General features: G+C 34.4%; 1 protein-coding gene across 2 annotated transcripts; it reads right to left on the reverse strand.

Annotated features, from left to right (window-relative positions):
- Positions 1 to 6,778: 6,778 nt before the first annotated feature.
- Positions 6,779 to 16,245, reverse strand: LOC113502289 (zinc finger CCCH domain-containing protein 10-like). Of its 2 annotated transcripts, none has more exons than XM_026883919.1 (9): positions 15,846 to 16,245; positions 11,823 to 12,482; positions 11,591 to 11,651; positions 11,387 to 11,517; positions 10,557 to 10,635; positions 9,841 to 9,967; positions 9,679 to 9,729; positions 9,215 to 9,289; positions 6,779 to 8,995 (listed from the first exon to the last, which is right to left on the reverse strand). In XM_026883919.1, the coding sequence occupies exons 1-9, from the start codon at positions 15,862 to 15,864 to the stop codon at positions 8,897 to 8,899; spliced, it is 1,302 nt and encodes a 433-aa protein (XP_026739720.1). In that variant the 5' UTR covers positions 15,865 to 16,245; the 3' UTR covers positions 6,779 to 8,896. The 2 variants fall into 2 exon arrangements, with proteins under 2 accessions (XP_026739720.1, XP_026739638.1); XM_026883837.1 differs by having other exon boundaries at positions 9,679 to 9,732; positions 15,846 to 16,242.
- Between the last annotated feature and the right edge of the window lie 73 nt (positions 16,246 to 16,318).

Below are 16,318 nucleotides of genomic sequence, written 5' to 3' on the forward strand. Positions count from 1 at the left end.
TCATCTACAAACTGAATTAAAATATGTACTCAATTCAAATCGTTCGGAAGCTACGATGCCACAGACGGACAGACACACACAAGTCATACTTATAACACCCCTCTTTTTGCGTCGGGAGTTCATAAGAACGACACTTGGTAGTTATTTCAAAAGTTATTACCAAAGAAAGGCGCAGCACAACGAAAACTTCGCCCAAAGAACCAATTAATAAAAAGACAATCTACGCACGGTCTCTGTGATTTTCGGAGGGGTAAGGTAACTAACATCGTGACACAGAAATTTTATATATTAGACTAGCTGTTGCCCGCGACTTCGTCTGCGTGGTTAGAAGATATAAGTTATGACTTTTTCTTCGCTCCTATTGGTCGCAGCGTGATGATATATAGCCTAAAACCTTCCTCGATGAATGGTTTATTCAACACAAAAATATTTTTTCAATTTGAACCAGTAGTTCCTGAGATTAGCGCGTTCAAACAAACAAACTCTTCAGCTTTATATATTAGTATATAGATGCCAACGACATCTTCGCTACGTTTCATCGATTTTTAATTTCTCGCGAGGAGGTTTAATATTACGATAACTCATTACCTATCAACTTTTTTGGTGTAGTATTAAAGGCAATTTTGTTCTATATTACATGCATAATATATCCAACTTATTTATTTGGATAAGGATTAATACTGTATTGTTAAAAATAGGTTCGTAAATAACCCATAATTTTACTGTATTAAGAAAACACATAAAAATGGTTTTTGTGGATTATCCTTGGAAGATAGACAAATACCACCGCGTTCTTTTTGTTTTGTTGTAACTCAAAAGGTTTTGGCAGCGTTCTCGAGGAAAGCTCTCGAATGGCTTAATTTTTTCCCACATGTTCAAACTAATATCGTTGTAATATCGTCAGTTTACACAAAACCTAAACTTATTATACACTAAAACCATCCTCAAGAATTGCTCTATCTATTGTTGAAAACCGCATAAAAGTCCGTTCAGTACTTTTCTAGTTTATCGCGAACAGACAGACAGACGCGGCGGGGGACTTTGTTTTATAGTATGTAAGGATTAGATTGAACTTTATTTTTCATCTCTATCGGGAACTTATGCTGAACGACTACTTACGATCCTACTTAGTAGACAGCTTGCAGCTGATATACTGCTTCCTTTCCTTTCTGTGCTTTCAGACCATTTTGCCATACCTATTGTTGGAATCAAAATTTCTAAATATAGCACCCATTACTTCATAATTTTATATTCCTGTGCTTGGTAACTTCGCTTAACAGTTGTTAATCCAGAAGTAGGTACATACTTTCTTTTCTACTATATTTTTTTAATTTTATTAAGGATTTCTGTCGAGTATTATATTTAAACTCGAAATTCTATTCATAAAGCCTAGAAAGTTTTCATGCTCTCCATTTTCTTAAAAAAGTTTTCAGACTAAGTTTGGCATATAAATTCTCTAAGTTGACTGGACTAAAAATAAAAGACAAAAACATAATTATCAATTAAAAGGAATTTTATTAATACAATAATATATTATTCATTTAGTCAAGCATATGAAATGAAATGGCTCCAGAACAGAAAATGCAATTAGATCTATCTATTTTTCTTACTTTTAAAAAGATTTTATAAATATAATAATAATACTGTCGCAAGACACGTATTATTCCCACTGGCAACGCGGGGCCACAATAGGATCATCAGTTACTTTCACCGAAACCTTTTTTCAGCGGTAGCACCAGTCGACCCCATGTAAATGAATTAATAAAATTCACGCCTGCTTTAGCATCGGCACAGCGTGAACCTTACTTCCATTTGTTGCCAGATGCGAAAAAACTACAGGTGTCGTTTGGGAAGACGTTTGAAGGCTGCGAAAAAGTATTTCAACATTTTTCTTTCTTTTATCTTTGTATACGTTTTTTTTTTTAATTTTCATGTTACCTTAATTGCATATTCTGCTTGAACTTCTATAAAAATAGAATAGGTTTATTATGAAATTGGAGTATATTTATTACTAAATTGATAAAAAATTGCAATACATAAAACTATTACATTCATTCCAGTTTATAGACATTCTATAAAATTACTGATTTAATTAAACACCACGAGTTGTCACTAACACACTACAAGAACACACCACTTTAACACTTTATACTTACTACTAGGAATGATGACTCAAGTTTAAAGTGCCTAAATTTCAAAATATGCTATTGCCCGAAATAGGGGATTATTGATGGTTTTGACGTTCAAACATAATGTGCAGTCCTAATCCGTTCAAAGAGCAACTTTTTGACAGGTCAAAATTGGCTAAAAAGTCACAATAAGTTCCAAATTCGATTTAAAATGAAATTCGAAGCGAAATACAAACCTATAACCGTATTCCACTTTGAATTGAATCTGAAACGTATTGGTGTGACTTTTTGGTCAAATTGACGTCATATTTTCTTTCTTAGAACGAACAGAATATAATGTGGCCCCACAATCACAAGTTTATTGTAAAGATTAATTTTATACTACAATGATCATTTTGTGACGTTGGCACTTTAAACTTGAACTTGTCTAAGACTATAGATAACGCTTACTCCACACATCGCCGGGGCATCGATATCATTACTGAGGTTCACAACTCACGCACTCGCGATTTTTGGATATACAAAAATATTTAAGTATTATTTAAGTTCCGCCAAACAAAATACCCCTTTGCGCGTCAGAGTGCTAGCTAGTACGCCCCGCTCAAGTGTATGCGACGCTCTCAGTATCACAAGATGGTCGCCCTGAAAGGTTTGCACACGACATAGCAACGCTTCATGAGACGACGTCATAAGCGAAGAAGAATTACTCTTTCTCTGTAAAGCTTTTGCTCGGCGCCAAAATAGTGAAGTGCGGCGACATGCTGATGTTCTGACGCGAGTTGGGTACGTTGCTTGACGTAACCAAGATTAACTGGTTCACACAAGCAGTTAAGAGATTAACATTAACAATGTAATTATACTATTAATGTACATATAAGGTGTTAGTAGCTTGATATTGCTGTACTCTGATAAACGTATTAAACTATAAAATATACATAATTGCTATCTATCTTTATCATAATATGCGTTTACAAAAATCTAGCGTATGTACTACTGAAATTATTTTTATTAGCTTATTTTAAAGATCAGTGTTGTAATAACACTTTATTGCAATAAATGAATAACGGTATTTCACACGCGAAGCCTGCGCGATGTCGATATCTACTTTAGCCTCGACGTGTACTCTCTGCTATTTTAAGTGTTTGTAACCAACACGTTGAAGGCTAATGTAGGCGAGCATCGGCGACTTGCGTACCGTCGTGCATATTAATAATAATCTAGCGACATGGATTTTACGAGTAATATTTACCATGTTACACATTTTTATCTTAAATATACATAATAACAGGCTATAACAGAATTTGGTGTATTTAGAGCACAATAACAATAAGTACCTACTAGAGTTCAGGATGTAAATATGTAAAAATACCTCAGATAAATACTAAGCAACTATAACTACCAGTGCTATCCTGATTTGTAAGATCACTGAAACTATTTATATGCACAATATTATGTTTATAAAATTGAGAAAAATATATATCAATTACGGTTAGTTGTGAACACAATAGCAATGTATGTGCACAGATGTTGATCGATTTTGGCTTAAAACTATATTAAATGTCTAAGATTATTTGTTTGGTGCGAAGGCGATAAATAATAGTCATAACAGCTCTACTAGCTAGATGAAACGAAATTCTTATGGCTTTGTTTCTAACCCTAACGATAGAGCACATCAATATTACATTATTTAGAGAGAGTTCATTTAAGTTGTACATTAATTCAATCAAGGCCAAAATTAAGAACCTATCAGGTGCTATGAGGGCAGGATTTTGACAGCGTTTGGTTTGTTTAATGCAACGGCAGAGCTATTTAGCGTAAATGTTATTTATACTGCTGGTGTGAATGAGCTCTTCAGTCAAAATGCTACCTCAGTAGCAAGTGCAAGAATAGGTCAATATTTTCAGCCGTTGTATTCCTTGGGGTATTTGAATGGATTACCATTGAAATGAAACTACTTTTACGGATTTTATCGCGGTTTAATTTTAGATTTTAGTTCCCGACGTTTCGAAACCTTTGCAGGTATCATGGTTACGGGCAGACTGAGATGGTGTTCGTCTTGACAGAAGATGTTGCTCGTTCTACCTTCATATTTTAATTAATTATTTGTGGTCCGACCTACGCAGTATGAGCTCACTGTGTCTTGATGTCTTGCAGCGCTGCTCTTGGGTTTGGCCTTGAGTTTATTTATTATTGGATCCCAAGTAGGTGATATCTTCCAGCCATCTTCTCTATTGAAATTAGGGTGTTTTTTAATCTCAATAGCCTCGCGAAACATCCTAGGTAGGAATTTGGATTCTTTAGCGAAGATCTGTGGTTGGTCAAATCTAATATAATGGCTGGAACCTTCAGCATGTTCGGCGACTGCAGACTTCGTTGAGCGGCGGTGTTTGACGTCAGCTATGTGTTCTTTAACGCGGGTCCCTATGCTTCGTTTGGTTTGACCGATGTAAGAGAGGCCGCAGTCACAATCTAGTTTGTATACTCCTGCATCTTGTAGAGGTATGTGACACTTGACAGATGGTAAGGACTGGCTAATCTTCTTGGGCGGCTTGAAGTATGTTTTAATTGAAGCTCGCTTCAGGATGTAACCAATCTTGTCAGTGACTCCTCTGACATATGGTAGTACAGCAGGCAAACGATCAACAGTGGCTGGCTTCACTCGGTTTCTGTGACGGGGCCGTGGAACTTGGAGCTTGTTGTCTCGCAGTACTTGCTTGACGTGTTGAAGCTCAGCGGCAAGGTGTCTGTCATCACAGAGTCCGTGTGCTCTCTGAAACAAAGATTTTCCCACGGTAGCTAACTGTTTAGGGTGGTGGTGAGATTCACCGTTTAAGTACCTATCTGTATGGGTCTTCTTTCGATACACGGTGTGACTTATGGTCTGATCAGGATTCCTTTTAACTAATATGTCTAAGAAGGCAAGAGATTTATTATCCTCCAACTCCATAGTGAATTGAATTTTGTTATTGATGGAGTTGAGATGTTTTAAAAATGCATTTACTTGACTAGATGGTAAAACTGTGAAAGTATCATCTACGTACCGTTTGTAGAACCTGGGAGTGAAAGGAGCTGTTTTTAAGGCTGTCTCCTCGAAGTCTTCCATGAATATATCGGCGACTACAGGGGATACAGGCGAGCCCATCGCTACACCATCTACTTGTACATAGAATTTATTGTTCCACAGTAGGTAGCCAGATGTGAGGCAGTGCTCGAGAAGTTCTGCATATTCTAGAGGTAGGTTGTTCTCTGCTAGCTTCTTGGAAAGCAACCTACCTCTAGAATATGCAGAACTTCTCGAGCACTGCCTCACATCTGGCTACCTACTGTGGAACAATAAATTCTATGTACAAGTAGATGGTGTAGCGATGGGCTCGCCTGTATCCCCTGTAGTCGCCGATATATTCATGGAAGACTTCGAGGAGACAGCCTTAAAAACAGCTCCTTTCACTCCCAGGTTCTACAAACGGTACGTAGATGATACTTTCACAGTTTTACCATCTAGTCAAGTAAATGCATTTTTAAAACATCTCAACTCCATCAATAACAAAATTCAATTCACTATGGAGTTGGAGGATAATAAATCTCTTGCCTTCTTAGACATATTAGTTAAAAGGAATCCTGATCAGACCATAAGTCACACCGTGTATCGAAAGAAGACCCATACAGATAGGTACTTAAACGGTGAATCTCACCACCACCCTAAACAGTTAGCTACCGTGGGAAAATCTTTGTTTCAGAGAGCACACGGACTCTGTGATGACAGACACCTTGCCGCTGAGCTTCAACACGTCAAGCAAGTACTGCGAGACAACAAGCTCCAAGTTCCACGGCCCCGTCACAGAAACCGAGTGAAGCCAGCCACTGTTGATCGTTTGCCTGCTGTACTACCATATGTCAGAGGAGTCACTGACAAGATTGGTTACATCCTGAAGCGAGCTTCAATTAAAACATACTTCAAGCCGCCCAAGAAGATTAGCCAGTCCTTACCATCTGTCAAGTGTCACATACCTCTACAAGATGCAGGAGTATACAAACTAGATTGTGACTGCGGCCTCTCTTACATCGGTCAAACCAAACGAAGCATAGGGACCCGCGTTAAAGAACACATAGCTGACGTCAAACACCGCCGCTCAACGAAGTCTGCAGTCGCCGAACATGCTGAAGGTTCCAGCCATTATATTAGATTTGACCAACCACAGATCTTCGCTAAAGAATCCAAATTCCTACCTAGGATGTTTCGCGAGGCTATTGAGATTAAAAAACACCCTAATTTCAATAGAGAAGATGGCTGGAAGATATCACCTACTTGGGATCCAATAATAAATAAACTCAAGGCCAAACCCAAGAGCAGCGCTGCAAGACATCAAGACACAGTGAGCTCATACTGCGTAGGTCGGACCACAAATAATTAATTAAAATATGAAGGTAGAACGAGCAACATCTTCTGTCAAGACGAACACCATCTCAGTCTGCCCGTGACCATGATACCTGCAAAGGTTTCGAAACGTCGGGAACTAAAATCTAAAATTAAACCGCGATAAAATCCGTAAAAGTAGTTTCATTTCAATGTCTAACATTCGCGTAAACCTAAGAAACCACTATGGATTACCATTTTTACCCCGAGGAATAAAATGATCAAACAACAAACCTCTATTTATCTGAAAATTTTAAACTATATTTCAAACGCTTAACATATTTTATACATTTTCATTTCATTCTTAGCATTAGAAGTTGCATGTCCACCGTATACCGCCATACTCTCAGAATCCCGACGAATAATAGATCACTTTAGAATGTCAGTATCTTAAAACCGCAATATAAAATAAGCTAATCTATGGCATATTGTTGAATTATGTCGCAATCCTTTAAAACACATTTCAGATTTAACGCGAACACATGTAATAAAATTCATTAGATCTCGGGATACACTCTTTAACCGTTCAAATCAAGTCCTCATATGTCCTTATAAAATAAAACAGAATTACGTTGACGTACTTCACGTAAAACGTAAAAAGTTCATGGTAAAGTCAGTTTACATACTAGTTTAAAAAAAACTATCATATAAAAATACTTATGTCAATGATTATGGACTGTATCAAACCAATTGATTTTTTTGGAACCAGGAAAACCATAACACCAAAACGTTTGTAGTAATCAATAAGTAATAATCGCATTCCGTCATGACAATTTTTGGTCATTACTAAAACTATTCTAGCCAGAGTTGATAAATATACAATAATGTCTTTGGACTATTTTCCTTATATTCATACAATTACTCTTCTAAAACAGATTAATCTAGCTTTCTATTAAATCTATATTGTGTTTAGTGCTGAAAACATTGTTATACACGCAGGCGGTGATCAGCCTTGCTATTACTTATAAATAAGCGTAAAACAGACAACGGACATTGGCATCGCTGAATGTATATCAATCGTCATAAATCACACAGGTTGATGTCGTTGTAACACTTACAATAATCTCTCATTGTATGGAAGGCAGTAAACTTTAATATATCAAAGTCTCTATTGTCCATAAATTATATTTGTTTACTGCCAATAACACAACTATAAAATATAGAAATCTGTAATAAGTCTTCGAAACGTTTTACATACTCGATTTCTTCGTTAGCGATGCAAACCAGGTTTAAGGCACAACAACATCAATTTTGACACTACGACGAGCGAATATATATGTTAATGTACAACATAATAATATTGCCATGAAAATTGTGAATATTTAAAACATCTCGAAGACTAATAATGCTATTATTTTAATAATCCTTTCGTATAAAAATATTTTGATTGGCTGATTCTTGCCATGTACAGTCACGAGCATAAATATACTACTATGGGCACATCGGCATCGATTTTGTTACCTGTTCGAACTAAAATAGACATAATATAATGTTTCAGACGCATCATATTACAGTGAAAACCTTCCAAAGCAAAAAGATGTGAAGCTCTAAAACATTGTTTTTTTGTATTGCATAGTTATTACTATGAGATGCTAATGAACCATCAGCTATTTGTGCTATATTTGAGCAGACAGATAGCCAACTGGTCCTTTGGACGAATAAAAATGCAGTTTTACTTAGTTACTTAAGGCTTTAACCTTGGTGTGACTTTTGTTTAAAAACCAATGTGAAACAAAAATAAAGATTACTAAACCATATAGAAGGGGACCATATCCATCGTTTATTTATTTAATATGTGTTTGTATAAAATATATATATTTGTTAACCTTCAATACCTAAAGAAACTGAGTTTAGTAAAAATATGTTTATGCTCATGACTACTGAAACTTATTAATATGTGCCTTAAATTATCTCCTTATATAATCATTAAACAATACATTAGCATAGATCATATTTGTTTAGTAACTCACTTATTGCTTGATATTATTAATGACTTAAGAGGAACAAAGACAGCACAAACTAATACACGGAAACATTTATAGCCCAGGAATAGTAGACTTTTCTATCAAGAAAAATATCCATTACTTAATAAAATTTAAATAATAACTCATGTGGAACTAGGTACATATTGAATTGAATGGATATTTTTCATAAGCAGATAGAATGATTAGTCTACCATTTCCTGGGCTAATTAATTTTATACATTTTCATAATTATATTTGAGGTAGGCTAAAATAGTGACGTCATTAATATTTATCAACTCTGAACTGAAAACGGAGGACATATTATAGAAGTATCGCCTACTTAGTGCAAGCTCCTTGTAGCGCACTGAGCACACGCACTTCTACATACATCACGAAGAGTCCGGTGGTACGGAAGGGTTGCCATTGCTCAGGAGAATCTTTGCCAGAATAGCAGTCACGTTGGCGGGATTGGCGAGCATGCTCTGAAACTAAAATATTTTAATTGATTAGTCTTATTGGCTGAAAACAAACAAATTTAAATAATCAGATCCTATTAGAGAACAAATATTGAAAGGTTAGTCCCATTTTAGATTGATAAAATTATTGCCTAATTCTTGGGTTCGACTTTGTTTACATATATTATTAATTATTTTCAAAATCGGCATTTAACAAATCTTGACAATTAGAAATTGCATTTAAATAATTACCAAGTTAGTTTCTTCTCCATTATGAGGGATCCTTATGTTTCCTGCTATTATCCTATTTATATTCTCAACCAGCATCTGAAAACAAGAACAGCAAATGATTTTTAATAGGTCCGACGCAGTGAGGTTTTAGATATATGCTAAACAAATTATAGGAAACAGTATTTTATGAGTCCATAATTTTAAGATAACCTCGTAACAAAGCTTATATCATCAGCTGATCAAAGCCTGCATAATATTGCATAACATTAGGATCCTAACATTTTTTTTCTTACTTTGAATAGCTTTTTAAGAGCAAGGTACAAGTGTTATTTAAAATGTAGCTTACTAGCTTGTCATAACTCAAACATTATATTTATTACATTTTAATCGATATTCACATCTATTCATGGCATAAACCAATTTTTGAAATGTATTAATAGTTGTGCACTAATGAGTAAAGCGATAACGATATTTTATATAATTACCTTATCCTCCTTTTCTGGATTGATATTTAAACCATTATTGCCGGAAGGAGTCTTCTGAAACAAATAAGAAATAATTAGCGATTCAAATGCAGTATCGCATCTGTATCCTGCTTTTAGTCAGCAATAAATTAAATTAATTTAATAATAATGGCCGGTACTCACAGGTTTGAACAGAGTTACGAGCACAGTGTACAACCGGCTACTCTTTTTATTAAGAGCTGCAATTTTGTTGTTCATGTCTTCTGTGGAGCGCATCATCTTCTCCACCTTGAACTTGTTGTACTGATATCTGTAAAACATATGGAAGGCACATATTAAGTAATGCTACTGTTACACTACATCATTTTCAAAAATCTAGCTCTACATAAGTTTTTAAAAATCGCAAAAAACTTGCGAGTGCTAATCATTTAAAAAAGTATAATTTGCCAATTAGCTGCTTTTAGTATGTTTCGATTCGCTATTCTTAGATCTTTAAAGTTATGTTAGTTAAACTAGCTTTAAACACAACATATTTATGCATCGACACGCAATATAGTAAATAAAAGCAGTTCAGGAAATTTTATCAAAAACTTGGTTATTCTTTAATAATATCATAATGCCATATTTATGCTTAGCTTTGTAAAATTACTTTAACAAAAAGCCAGCTGTTCGTAACCCGCGGTTAAGTAAAAACATCTTGAAATTTAAACGCATATGTATTCGCATTTTGTTTAAGTATACTTAAATAAGACAAGCTCACAGCGTTTTAGATAGTATTGAGCATTTATTGCATTTCATTATCCTACAATCACAGGTGCAGTTATAAGTCATTCGTCAGGAAAGGGCGTTACTTGACCCCGTGTTCTGAACAGCAACAGCTAAGAGTTGCAAAATTATACCTGAACTCATTATTATCGCAACTTTTGCATTTCTTTGCGAGAGGCTCACTCGAGTCGATGTCGCGCGGAGAGCTGCTGACTGGAGACAAAAGCAACAAATAATTACAATCGCTTTGCGTGCATTATCTTGACAAAAGTAATCAACAGTCCTCAAAAACAGTTTTAAATTTTCATGTTCTTTAATGAGTAGCGAATTGACAAAAGACAATAAAAAATATATTCTTTACTATGTGGTATTATTATTCTCCGAAATATTATGAGATACTCAAAAAATACACAATAATCATATGGCGACAAGCAAGTGTTTATGATATACAAAAATGTGAACGAATTCAATGTGCTATAATAAATCTGTTAGTTATTACATTCAATTTGGGTAGCAGAGTTGCAAGTATATAAACTAAGATAATCAACAATTACTTTTATAATTTTGCAGGAACTTAAGCTTTGTTTATATCAATTGCTCATGTAATGCTAAGCATATTATAGAAAACATTGCAAAATTATTTTTTTGGCAATAGACAAAATAGTAAGAAAAGTGGAGAAATATATATTCTAAACATATTAATAGATTTAATCATACTAAAAATAATATTCGCAATTAAAAAACTATTTCATTAAATGGAAACAATCCATGAGTTAATAAGTTATAGCACAAAATAATAAGGGCATAAAATACACTTGCTCCATACACGAGACTAAACTTAATCAAATGACGTCAGTGTATGTGTATCTTTACCCTAACAATTAATATTTTTTACAAACGTTGTTGAAAAGATATATATATTTAAAATCGCTTGGCATAAGTTTAATATTGAAAATATACATACAGTCATCGCTATCGCTCCACTCGCGTTTAGGGGAGCTGGATGATGTAACTCCGGTTCTGAAAATATTCGTGTCACCCGTAATTTCTAATGATGGGGCTGGGGCACACGTCAACACGGGTCCAGGAGTAATGCTAGAATAAAATTCAATATTCGTTTAATTCTCACTTACGGTTATTATTGATGATCATTAATTATTATATTTACCATGGCATCGTTTGCGGAGGTGGACCATTTGCGAATACTTGAGAAACATCAGTGGCTGTTTCTGAAACAAACCATATAACAATACAAATTAGACAAAAATATTCTCGTCTATTAGATGCATTCTTACAAAAAACGTATGAATTGTATCATTTAAATATGTCACATAAGCTTATGCAGAAATACAAAGGATACATAAATAATTATTGTATTTTTTTAAATATTTATGTCTTACCTTCTGGCGGGGGCGGCGGTGGTGGTGGTTGCAAAACATTGGTTTCCTTGAGGTGGGCTAATGTGTGAGGTGGCAAATATCCAGTTCTAAAAAAATGCTCTTTCTCAAATACTGTAGCATGTACAAATTTGCATTTAGGATAAGTGCATACCGAATTCTGGAAATTTCTGCAAAATGTATAAACTCCTGGTAACTGTGACAGAATCAGCTCATGAGCAAATTTGCATGCCGTGCCTTTTTTACAAGTGCCCCGCGCAAAGTTCCTACACATTGTAACTTCTGGCTTATCAGCTACTTCCGATTGATCTGTTTTAATCGATTCTGCTAAAAGACTTTCTGCATGATTAAATTCTCCGTTGCTCTCAGTTGTGCCATATTCGTCATCTTCAATTTCCTTTTTTAAATTGATTATTGGAGGACTTTCTGGCGGCGGGGGGTTTGGCGGCAACGGTGGTTGCACCACTGGAGCAGTGGATTTGTTTACTTCCTCTCGTTGATCGTGTCTTACGGTTGAATCCGGCGTGCCGTTAGAAGCACTTGGATTAGCCATTTCTTTTGCTTCTTCAAACTTCGATTTTAAATATTTTCGCATGTGCTTGAAGTTGGGCGATGGCCGGAAATTTATGGAATCCTCATCGCTTCGAGACTTAGATTTTTTTTCTAAATATAAAAAATATTAGAAGTTAAAACTAAAACTAATACATGTTACCGAACCTCAGAATTTGCGTAACAATTTCTATGTTATTGCGCCTTTATTTCGACCGATGGCTTTTTTTAATTTGCTAAGGAACTGAGATTGTGACAGTTTAAAACTAACCTAACGGTAAGATTTAAGATTTACATCCTTTTTGGTTCGTAAATACGTACATTATTTATGTTCGTTGTCTTATAAATAATCAGTTGCAATGCGTAGGTTTTTGATTATCAAGTATATTTAAATCATGTGATTTTGTTAGTTCGACTACAATAAATCATTAAGCGCATAGTTACCCTACTGCAGTGCAAAAAGTAAAAGATTGAACTCTGTTGTCCACTCCTTATTGGTTTTAAGTAACAAACAACAAAGGTCGTTAACAGATTAAGTACTCAGACAAGAGAGCTCTCAGTGTTTTATTCTTATCATACTGCACGAACTTTACAAAACTCGTACGACCGGTTGCATTGTACAAGGACACGAACGCCCATTAAAACCGTTATAAGGAAAGAGGGTTGAAGATTGACTACTCTAAAATTTCCTATTAGAATTATTACAGAGTCCATCTTTTGACTGAATTACGATTACGACAGCTTCTTAATAAAACAGCAAATAGATTCTGGACGCAAAATACATTGGTACAACCCCGACTTTTGTCCAATACCTTCGCACCATCATTTAGTCTATTAAGTATGACTTGCAAGCTTAACGGAAAAGATGCGGTAATGTTAGGCTAATATTAAAATATATAAGTAGTAAAAACACAATCCAACACAGTGCTCCTGATATAGTGCACCAGAGCGCATCGGCGAAGGAGCTCGATATGCGCTACACTGAAGGCTACTTTTTAATATAATTCCACAACAATATGATTAATTTTAACCGCTTCTACGGGTAAACGTCGCATTTCTAAATTTAAAACGTAGATCTCTTCCATTGCGAATGAAACTATTTCGATATTATGATACGAATGAAATGAAAAAATAAATCTCTGATATCTTCTTCTCTTTATTAAATACATAAAAAATAATTACCTAAACGTTATAAAAAATATCAATTAAATGTACATTAACTGTTAAGCGGTACTTAGTTCGCCGGGACAGCTAGAACAATATAAAATAATTAGCTCGAGTTTTTAGGCTGAAGGCGTTGTCTAAGCTATAGAACAATTTTTCATTATGTGGACTAAGATGACATTTGCTGGGTTGCCGCGTTATTTTATGAAGGAAATTATGTGACCAAATTGCAATGGTGGATCAAGTTGCATCGATCAAGTTATGAAGAAAGAGTATGATGAGGTAAAATTAACACGTTAATAATGAGGTGAAGATAAATTTATAAATAAAGAATGTAATGTAAGTAATACGAAAGTAAAAGGTGGAAAAGAAAAAAGAAATTGATCTATCTATTTCGTCATTGATCTTGCTCTCGTATTAAATAGTTCGCAATATTGAAATAATCTGAATTAGTATGAAAGTTTATTAAAACTTCAAGACAATCTCTCATAAAACTTATAAAACAAAAGCTTTCTTTTATTAACGACTAGATGCATGCATGCAGTAATTAATGGTATTTATGGACATATTATATAATGGGTATTTGGGTTATTTATATGGTTATTTTTTATCTTATATACGTATTTATCGAAGAAGTAATGTAAATAATGAAACATTGTTTTTACGTAGATATGGTTTTAATCGATGAACCGGCTTATTGTGCCATGAGGGGAAACTATGATCAAAATCCATAGAACATCAAAAAAGAGCAATCTGAGCTGACACTTAGTCATATGTTATGAAAAAAGATATAAAATACATGACTATCTCTTGAAATAACTTTTATAACACGTTGTGTCTCTGACCCACGATTTGCGATACAAAAGGTGGGTAAGAGATAAACATTTAGTATATTGAAACTTTAACCCTGTGTAGTCACTTGTCACACGAAGCTCAAGCTATATCTCCAGGTATACCAATTAACCTAACCAATTACTTCACAATTTAAAACCTACTTCTAATATTAACCTTAAGTTTCCAAAGATTAGCGCGTTTGAACAAACAACTCTTTCTTTTTACTTATTATATATTTTAGATAAATTGTATTACGCACCTTTTGACGTTTTTTTCGTGGCGAATTTATTTCCTTAGATGTACTGGCTACTGGCTCCATTATACGTAATAACAAATAAAATTAACGCAACAATTAAAGTAACAACAATAAAAAAGTGATAACGAAACAATAACAAAATTAACAATAACAACCAGATCCGCGATATATGCAAAGCAATGAAACAAACTCGTACGCATTCGAAACTCGAATGATGCGTTTATTTCAAAATGGCGTCCCGATAGTTCACAATCCCTGCGACGGACGCGTTCCGGTACCAAGAAAATTCTAGGTTGTTACTTTCATATAACCCGTTTATATTTCATGTCGATTGAATATGGTCAATTTATTATTATCTCGCAGTATAAAATGTTTACTTAGTAAAAGATGTTTGTTTACATAATTTATAGCTTCTCGTGACGGGTACTTTACTTAAAAAAGGGTAAAAATCGTGACAAGTTAATTAGAGTTATCATGGTATTTTTAAACGACTGACATATTTCAGTCAATAATCTACATATATTGCTGTTTTAGGCATGTTTAATATTTGAACTGAGTTTCTAAAACAAAAAGACACACCAAGGACTTGTCGGTACACAACAAATTAATCATTTACGATGATTCAATGAATGTTCTAGATGCCATAGAGGTGCAGAAGAAAGAACTTTATTTTTAGATACCTAACTATACTAAAACTAGTCGATATAACTATATAGCAGGTAGTTAACGTTTAACCTAAGTTAACCGTTTAGCGGCATAATTTTCGTATCAGAAGAGGAGTACCAACATATTCTAATGTAAAATCAATTAGAGCAGTTACAATCTCAGAATCTCAGATCATAAGCAGTTTTAGACGTAAGTGTTCATTAGTGCGTGAATACGCAGCTAAGATATAAAATAAGCAGTTCGCAATGATCGCATAATAATGCCGAAAGAGGGCACTCCGCGCAATGCACCCGGTTCTTAGGTATCTCTATCATCTAGTCGAACTCGTGGGCTTTAATTTTCAAAATAGACAACTTGTTTGCATTCTTTTCCAAGAATCTAACATACATTATTTTATAACCACAAACCGTTTTTTAACCTAGTCACAATCTCTAGTTAATTACATAAATCTCATTTAATATATAAACATTATTATTTTTTCCTTGTTATCATAATGCATTTGAGATAATATTTTAACATAAAAACAAGTGAGTATTTAATTTTAGAAAGTTACTTACCAGGCTCTGAACCTTGCATTTCTGCAGTTTACTTTTTAAATTAAACATACGTCACAATATTACATTTACCAAAAATACTTTTATAATCACATACAACACTAAAAAAATGTTTATTATTGCAAAGTTAGTTCAGTTTTATATACTTGTGCCCTTCGCTCTAGGCGAGTGACCGTGCAGCACCAACGAACTTGATCGGAACGAACTCACAACTCCACCTGCCTGAACAAGATGGCCGACTACTAAGAGCATTGTGTTTTGAAAATTTGGCATCATGGCTTTTGAGTAACAGATGACATTAATAAAGTTCTACTTGAAGAAGTTTTTAAAGTAATTTGTTTATTGTATAAAAAGGTGTTATTTAAATAAATAAAGGTAGTCCTGGGTCCAAGGGTTTCATGAATGGATTACCATCTACCAAAAAATCAGTAAATAATTTAAGTTTGTAAAATATATATACATATTATAATAAATGT

This window comes from Trichoplusia ni, chromosome 1 (assembly GCF_003590095.1).
Source record: "Trichoplusia ni isolate ovarian cell line Hi5 chromosome 1, tn1, whole genome shotgun sequence".
NCBI lineage: Eukaryota > Metazoa > Arthropoda > Insecta > Lepidoptera > Noctuidae > Trichoplusia > Trichoplusia ni.

Excerpts from the sequence above, each read along its gene's own strand:
- LOC113502289 (XM_026883837.1), bottom strand. Across the intron at positions 11,652-11,822 it reads ACCGCCGCCCCCGCCAGAAG|AAACAGCCACTGATGTTTCT; the intron begins GTAAGACATAAA and ends GGTTTGTTTCAG. Across the intron at positions 9,290-9,678 it reads ATCCAGAAAAGGAGGATAAG|ATGCTGGTTGAGAATATAAA; the intron begins GTAATTATATAA and ends TCTTGTTTTCAG.